Below are 9,028 nucleotides of genomic sequence, written 5' to 3' on the forward strand. Positions count from 1 at the left end.
TCAGGCGCTTGAGCTTGCCAGGCAAGTGCTTATTCTACTGAGCTATCTCCCTGCCCCCTCCCCTTTTTTAAGGAGAGAAAAACAATAAAAAATGGTACAAAATTTCAAAACAAGCTGGCAGGAAATTAACAATCGTTAATATACTGCATATTGTTATCTTTGAAGTATTTGCTCAGATTCCAAGACATAGGTATTCAAACTAGATCAAACAATACAATCACAAACTGTTCCCTTCAATGAACTAATAGAAATTAATAGTATCATTATCTTAGCTATCTTGTATATAAACATATTTTTCCCCCTTTCTCCCTTTTGCCTTTTCCCCATCCCAATTGTTCTTTCCTTTTGAGCAGTTTCTTTCCTATTCACAGTATCTGTTGTACATTTTGGATCAATTTGCTCTTTTAGTTTCTTACACTAGGGAGACAATATGATGTTTCCACATGTGAGTCTGATTTATTTCACTTATAAATATGGTCACTAGTTGCATCAATATACACATGAAGGCCTCTAATTGTCCTTCTCTATAGCTCAGTAGTACGCCACTGAATAAAAATACCATGCCTTTTTTCAATCCATTCCTTAGTCGATGGGCATTTAGGTTGTTTCCAATATTTATCTATTACAAATGGTGCTGCTATAAACATGGGTGCATATATATCACTATGGTATGGTGTTTTTAATTCTTCTGGGACGATACCCAGAAGAGGAATAGCTGGATGGAATGGAACAACCAAACCTGGTTTTTTGAGCAGTCTCCACACTGATTTCCATAGTGGTTGGACCAGTCTACACTCCCACCAATGGTGGAAGAGAGTCCCTTTTTCTCTCACAGTCCCTCCAGCATTTATTGATTAATTTTTTGGGGGGCAGAACTGGGGTTTGAACTCAGGTCCTTGTACTTGCCAGGGAAGCACTTATTCTACTGAGCCATCTCCCTGGCCCCTTATTGATTGATTTCTTGATGAGATCTATTCTTTCTGGGGTAAGATGGAGTCTCAGTTTTAGAAAACACAACTACTCTTGGTTCATTGTCTCTTGTCCTGTCTGGGATTAATCTTGGAGCCAAGGATCCCTGGTATTTTGCTACTTCTTCTTGGCCCCTCGCAGTAGGCGTATTGTCCTGAGGACACTGGAAGTCTGGCTACCATGGAAAGCATAGCCATCTAGGTTCCCAAAGCATACTTCAGCATTTTGGCGGGCCAAAGCCCGCTGGGGTCAGGAAGCTGTGGGCACTCCCTGGGGTAGAGTCTGACTTTGGGGACTCTTTGGCAGGCTGCTATAAGAGTTAGTAACTTACTGCTTTACAGATACAGTCTGAAGCCTGTGCTTCATAACCTAGTTCAATTGTGGTAAACCTACAGCACACATGCTTGCTATTTGTATCATTGGAAGCTCCAAAAGGTTCCCCATCACCAACCCAGATCATTGGGCCTGGAAGGAAAGCCCCTAGAATGACATGTGGGAAAAGTGCTGGTTTAGATGTTAAGAGGCCTGAGCTCTAATCCTGACCCAGCTTCCTGAACCTTCTGCCAGCCACTTTGCAGGCACAGAGAAGAAATAATCCTTCAGTATGTTTCTTCAGCTATCAAGTCAAAGTGGTAGACTATGATGCAAAAGCTCCTCAAAGCTCCCGAATCCTGTGAGTCTATGCTCTAGTTAGACTTCAGTGCCAGTTACATCTGAAATTGGCACTGTGGTCTTAGCCAGTATGTTTGTTAAAGTGGAGAAGTTAGTTGATTCTTTTCATGCCTTTTTACAACTACTTGACCCTAAAGCTGTTTTGTTCCTGTTGTTCTCTATTTACCCAGAGAACCATAATCCACAAATACTGCTAAATGTAAACAGTTTTGGTGAGAATGGCTGCTCAGAAACTCAACAAAATAGCTCTTCCAGGGCTATGTTTTCCTTTGCTCAGCCACTGTGGCATCAAAGACACGCTTCTTCCATGGCAATGGGTCTCCTCGCCAGTTTGTGCAGGTAGCAGGCTGCCTTATTCCCTGGCAAGGAAGATCATCCCATGAAAGGAAGATCATTATTATTTTTTAATGAAAATATTGTGAATCATTTATTTGATGATTCCTCCAGGGCTGGGAGAAGTGAGGACTAAGAGGGCTTTATGGGACATGCAGGGCCTTCTGGTCACTAGGGGAGGAGTTTTCTTTCAATAGCAATTATCTTTCTTGGCCATTCTAGAGAGGTCAGGGGACAGGCATTCCAGGTTCCACTGCTTGAGTTTTATGCCTGACATATACACATAAAGTCAGAGAAAAACAGTCCAATGTTTTGTGAAAGAAAGACACAGCACTTCAAAGTAAAACAATACACCCCTAGGGTGCTTGGGAACGGAAACAAGATTAGACGAGAGGGGCCATTCCTAACCAAGAGGCATCTTCACTTGTACAGGAAACATCTGGGGTCTCAAGGGAGACACTGGGCATCTCCTAAACCCTATTTTCCATCCTACTATTTCCTACTTCTGAGGTACACAAGGTGGAGTTATGTCTCAGACACCAATCAAGGTGACTTAGGGTACGGGTGCCTCCAGACCCTGGGACTCATTCTTTATTTCAAGCTCGCTGCCTCCCATTTCTCCATTTCTTCTTGATGGCAGTCACTTTCATACCTCTGCAGCACTCTGAAACAAATGAAGCCTTGGAAGCGATTAGACTTAGCTGTGCCCCTCTGGGCAGCATCCCTTAGACACATAAGAAGTAGGAGGAGGAGCCAGCGGAAGAGACTTTTTGAATTCTGAGGGTAGGAGGAAGATTGAGACCCTCCCTCCCATACCTCATTGATAGCAGGAGTGCAGGTAAACGCTTGGTAATTCTGTGACTCCTTTGGGAGAAGTACCTCCCATAACTGTCCTTTTATCTTTGTATGCTCTTAAGTCCCCTTTCTTTGAGCTGTGTATTCTCCAACAAGTAGCAAATATTTGAAAAGCAAGATCTTATTCCTCAGGCCAAGTTGAGAAGCACGTGTTTCTTAAGCTTATTCTCAAAATTTTAAAGGTATTTTTAAAAATTTTTAATTTTCATTAATTGTATTGAGAAAGAAATAGCAATGAGACAGTTTCAAAACAGGTTAGTAGGACAGTTACAATAATTAGTCCATTGAATATTGTTGTCTTCATAGTTAAAGATATTTTTTAGACATCTGATGAATTGTCAACTTCTGCTAATTCCCAGGACTTTCTCTTTTCATGATGTTTCTCAAACTGGGGAGATTCTTCTCAGACAGAATTCAGGGAGAGGGGCCAGACAGACAGCTTAGTGGACTAAAGCACCTGCTTAGGCAGATGCAGGGGCTGGGGGTCGATCCTGGGCCTGCCCTCAAGGTGTGCTGAGACCAGGCGTGGTGGTGTGTGCCTGTAATCCCAGTGCTTGGGAGGCTGAAAAACAGGATCACTACAAGTCTGATCCATGTAGTGAGACTGTATAGACCCCGTACTAAATACATTAAAAAAGAATTCAGGGAGAGGTACTTGTTCATATGAGAACCCTGAATGAGTGTCAACTACCCAAAGAATCCCTTGGGTGACTCCCTAAGGAGCTGTCATCCTGGCCTCCATGAGCCATAATCAGCAGTGGGGACAGTGGAAAAGCTACGAAGGGAAGACAGAAGGATCAGTCAAAGCCAGTTCTAAGAGGAAAAAGTCATGCTGTACCCCTCTGCAGTCCCAAGACAACCCAGTGTTTAGAATACCAAAAATCATCATTGATTTTCATAATGGTGACCATCAGTCAACTGGACAGTGTCGTCTTGACAGGGGTCTGGCCAGGATCATCTGCAGGAGAGCTGAAGAAGGGTGTTTCACACTCCTGAATGCTTTTCAACCAAACTCACACAAGTCAATTCAGTCTTGGCATGAAAAGAGGTCAATTAGCTAGATTAGGCATTGATGTATATGGTCAGAGAAATGTAAGCCTAGAGTTGTTGTGGTTCATTCAGTTAAAAGACCAGAAAACAAGAATACAGAGAAGAGAGAGTCCATGGCAACTAGGGATTGCAGAGGTCTGGGCAGGGGCAGGAAGGATTTGCCTGACTGGGGATTTCTATTTGCAACAGAAATGTATTTTTTTCCTATAATTTTATTGAGAGATTAAAAAGCAATGAGACAGTTTCAAATCAAATTGGTAGGACAATTTCAGTAATTAACACATTGCATACTCTCTTCCTAGTGGTATTTGCTATACAAGATGCAGACATGCTATCGTTTTTTTTTTAAATTTATTTTTCTTTTTATTTTTTTGCTATCCTATTTATAAACACTATTACAATAAATCCCTCTATTCATTAAGAGAATGCAACCATGTATCTATCCTAACTATTTTGAAAACACAGATATAAAATGGACATTCATCTGTATCCCTTTTTTTGTTTAGTTCCTTCATTTGAATATTATAGGTGTGTTAACTCAGTAAAATATTCTAAAAGAGTCCAGTAGCCCATAATAGTATTGGGTCTTCCGCTTGACTGACAATGTCAGAAATTGTTGACCTGAGTCCCGTACAGCTCAACATAACAGCATGGCTTTACTTCTTATACTTCGTTTTTATACTTTTCTGCTGGATGGTTAAGACCAAGATAAAGCAGGACCTATGCAACAAGAGTTGTAGCTTTCGGATCTGATAAGGTCAGTGAAATCCCCTCAGGATTTATCCTGAGATCCTGTACCTCAGATTGTAGATCTTTTGAGAAATGTATTTTTAAACACTCAACTTGAAGATGTGCAGCCACCCCTGTGTTAAAAATGGTACTGTGAGTACTGAGGGCTGGTGTACAGAACTGGAGTTTCCATTCCAAAGCGCATCTCCATTGTCTGGACCGATGGCTACACAGTGTTGCGGCTTCTGCCATGGGGTGCCCTTCTGCTGCCTGGAGAGTGGGATGTTGGGGATCAGCAAAGTCTTCAATGATGCCTGTGTGCAGCCACCCACTTAGGGTCGTCCATACATTCATCCTCTATCAGATTTACCCTTCTGTTTGTTTGGGTCTCGATGCAACACTGAGCTTTGGCTGTTCTTGAGGCTGCCACTTCAGCAAGTCAAAGCTCTGCAGAGCTGTAAGTGTTCTTAATTATTCTTTCCCTGTTTATTTAACCAATACATATGGAGCGCCAACTATGAGCCAGGCAAGGTCCTAGACCCGAAGAAACAACCCAGACTTTCTCCTCTTCCGATCACTTCTCCTGAGGACATGTGATGTTTGTGTAGAATATGCTTTTCGTTTATAACTGAAATGAAATCAAAGACCTGCAAAACACATGAAGCCCGAATAGATAATGCCACGGAGGAAGGAGGAAGCAGGGCCCAGCTGTGACAAGGGCCTCCCTAGCAAGCCCTCCCCAGAGCTGGCTGGGCATGGGACTTAGCAGGAAGCTGTTTGAAAGCCAGAGCTTAGGGCTGCAGTCAGGAGGCTCCATTTCCTGAAGGCTCCACAGGTAGCTCGGAGGAGGATGGTCCTGAGCGCACTCCTGGAGCTGTTCAGAAACCGCTAAGCTGGGCATTCTCATGCTGACTGTGTCCACCAAAGCTCCAGCGGACTGGAGGGCAGTTTCAGTTGAGTCATGTGGGGAACACCTGCAAAAGGATAATTTATTTATTTTTTATTTATTTATTTATTTTTTGGCAAGGCAAACCACTTTATTTCAGCAATGTAACAAGGGTTAGTCAAGGGGTGCTCAGGTTAGGCTTCAGGCTGCAGCCTCCTTGGCAGCCTTTCTCTCTGCCAGCATCCTCTGCTTCTGCTTTGCCAGGCATTTTCTGGCAGAATCATAGGCTCCTGGGTCATTATAGCGGTCTTGGTAGGCCTTAGTCACTTGGGCAAACTGTTCAAGCTCCTTTGCACAATTCTGCTTGTAGCTTTCTCCTTCCCTCTGCTGACAGGCCTTAAGCCTCTCTTGGATGATACTGACAATCTGTTGGTCAACCAGGTAGTCTCTTTTCCATTGCATTTCCGCTTCAAACATGCAGAGGACATCTTTCTCCTGGCACTCTGTAATATCTGGCACACGGCGGAACTGCCGGTGATAGTAGTAGTATCTGTTCTTGGCACGCTGCTGCTCTATACAATCTCTCACAAGGGTCACAGGCCGATCCACGAGGAGGTCGAAGGCCTTAGTCAAGTAGGTGATGGGATTAGGGAGCGACGTCTGCGGCGAGGGCGCTGGGGTGCGGCGCGGGGGTTCAGGGTACACGTCCTTGTCGTAAGGGTCCGGCATGGCAGCGGGGGGTCCCACTCACTACCAGTCTGCACCAGCTCTTCTTCGGTCTCAGACTGCCCTTACCGAGGACGCCGGGCCACTCAGGATAATTTAAAAATGTGTGGGCAGAAATCAGAGACTGGGAAACTCCAAAGAGTGGTGCAGAGAGCTGAGGTGTGGAACACTGTAAACCCCTAAACCTGAGGAAGCCAGAGGGGTGGGGTTCCTGGCTCCCAGTGACCGCAGGGCTCTGGACAGGACCCATGATCCTCAGCTGAGAACGCTGCCAGCTGGTGTGAGCCCCGCCACCTGGAACCCAGAGGGCTGGGTAGCCTGTGACTGGAGACCACACTGCCCAGCCTTCCGGGGCCAGAGGAAAAGGGGAAAGACGCAGGCCTAACTGGAAGAGACAGAAAGACATCAACAAGGGCCCTGGACCTCTGCAGGACCCCATGCAAATGCAGGATCCCCAGAGCTGGCCTAGACAGAGTGTACCCAGGATTTCATGTAAGACGAGTATCCTGAGCCGACTAACTCAGCCTCCACGCCGCACTTGGGGACAACAGAACAGCACATGTTTTACTTTTGTGTTGTGATAGTCATTCGTATTTATCAAGTACTCATGTTGTGATCTTTGAAATTTTTCTTGGACTTAGCAATTCATTCACTATTATTGTATAGTAATAATACATAGTAGTGATGTTTGCTTTGGGGAATTGGCATTCGTATATATTTTGAGTGTTTTTACTCCCTTTACCCCCCTCTCTTCTACCTCTCCCTGCCCCTAGCTCCCTTCCTGAACTCCAAAAAGTTTGCCTTCTTTTTTCCTACCATTTTATTTATTTATTTTCTTGCTATTGGATTTCCAGTGGCACAACTGTTTAGCGTGTGGCACTTATATGACTTTAGACTTCTGACATTTCCCAAAACATTATGGTTTTCCTTGACACTGTGGTTTCAAGCTCCACCCACTTTCCTGCAAATGACTTGATTTCATTCTTTTTTATGGCTGATGAATATTATATTGTAGGTACACGTACTGTAATTTCTTCACCCGCTGGTCTGTGGATGAGCGCTGAGGCTGTTTTCAGAGCTCAGTGATGATGAAGAGAGCTGCTATAAACACAGGCGTGCATGTGTCACTATAGTATCGTGTCCTTAATTCTTTGGAAACTACGCCCATCCTTGGAGCATAGCTGGCCAAAGGCGATTTCTACCTTTAGTTTGTTGAGGGATCTCCATGCAGTTTTCTACTGTGGTTGCACTAGGGTACATCCCCACCAACAGTGTAGAAGAATTCATTTTCCCCTGCAGCCTCCCCACTGTCTGCTCCTTGTGAATTCTTTTTGACAGCCGTCCTGACCATGGTGAGATGGAACGCTAGTATCTGATTTGCATTTCTCTGGTGACTAATCGTGATGAACATTTTTTACCTATTTACTAGCCATTTATACTGGTTCTTTTGAGAAGTCTCTATGTAGTTCATTTGCCAATGTTTTGATTGAGTCATTTGTGTTTGGAACAGTCAAGTTTTAAATTTCTGGATATATTCTAGATATTAGTTCCCTGTTAGAAAGCTAGCTGACAATTTTTTTCCCATCCTGCAAGTTGCTTTTTACTCTGTTAATTGTTTCTTTTATTGTGCAGAAGGTTTTAAAATTTATATAGTCTCAATTACTGATTTTTTTTTTTTTTGTATTTTAGAGAAGGGTCTACACAGTGTTCAGGGTCTCTACTAGATCAGACTCATAGTGATCCACCTATTTACAGTCTCCCAAGTGCTGGGATTATAGGAGCACACCACCACATCAAGTCTCAATCACTGTCTCAGTGCGCCCCAAGGGGCAAGGCTGGCATGGCAGGCCCAGAGATTGAACTCTTGGCCCCTGTGCCTGTTTGTAGGTGCTTTAATCTGCTGAGCTATTTGGCTGGCCCTTCAATTACTGATTGTTATTATTTTTTGTGCATTGAAGTTCTGTTCAGGAAGTCCTGCCTGTGCCTATGGCTTCAAGAATTTCCCTTGTGTTATCTTCCAACATTTGGAAATTTATGTTTTAAATTTAGGTCTTTTGGGGCTGGAAAGACACTCAGCAGCTTAAGCACCTGCCTGTCAAGTGCAAGGTTCTGAGTTCAATCCCCGGTATCAATTCATTAATTAATCAATCAACCAATGAATGAATTTTAGGTCTTTGACCCATTTTTATTTGATTTTAGTCCAGGGTGAGGGACATGGACGTAGTTTCAACCTTCTGCATATAAATAACCAATTTTCCAAGCACAGTGTGTTAAAGAGGGTTTTTCTTCAATGATGATTTTGGTCCCTTTGTGAAAAATCAGGTGGCTTGAAGTTCATGAGTTTGCTTCTGTGTCTTCTGTTCTATTGTTTGCCTTGGAGAATTAGTCATGTAGTATTATTGTGCCAGTGCCACGCTGTTTGTTACTATGGCTTTGTAATAGAATTTGAAATATTGTATTGTGATTAGTTTATCTGCCTGGGATTGCTTTTGTTATTCTGGATTTCTTCTTCATATAAGTTTTAGGATTTTTTTCTAGTTCTGTGAGGAATATTGGTATTTAACGAGGTTCTATTAAATTTCTAGATCACTTTTTGCAATAAGGTCATTTTAACAATATTAATTTTGCCTACCCAAGAACAAGGCATGTCTTTCTGTTTTTTAATGTCCTCTTCGATTTTTTTTCTCCAGAGTTCTGTAGTTTGCCTTATATGGTCTTTCACCTCCTTGATTAGATTGATTCCTAGACATTTAATTTCTTAAGCTATTATTAATGCAATTTATTTCCTCAATCCTTTCTTGTTGGATT

The 9,028-nt window shown here is 43.0% G+C and overlaps 1 protein-coding gene across 1 annotated transcript; it reads right to left on the bottom strand.

Moving 5' to 3' along the window:
* Positions 1 to 5,630: 5,630 nt before the first annotated feature.
* Positions 5,631 to 6,302, bottom strand: LOC101559982 (NADH dehydrogenase [ubiquinone] 1 beta subcomplex subunit 10). Its single transcript, XM_004624090.2, has one exon. It carries the CDS (start codon positions 6,221 to 6,223, stop codon positions 5,696 to 5,698), a length of 528 nt encoding a protein of 175 aa, XP_004624147.1. The 5' UTR covers positions 6,224 to 6,302; the 3' UTR covers positions 5,631 to 5,695.
* Positions 6,303 to 9,028: the final 2,726 nt, after the last annotated feature.

The sequence above is a fragment of the Octodon degus genome, unplaced genomic scaffold (genome assembly GCF_000260255.1).
Source record: "Octodon degus isolate 3935 unplaced genomic scaffold, OctDeg1.0 scaffold00005, whole genome shotgun sequence".
Lineage (NCBI taxonomy): Eukaryota > Metazoa > Chordata > Mammalia > Rodentia > Octodontidae > Octodon > Octodon degus.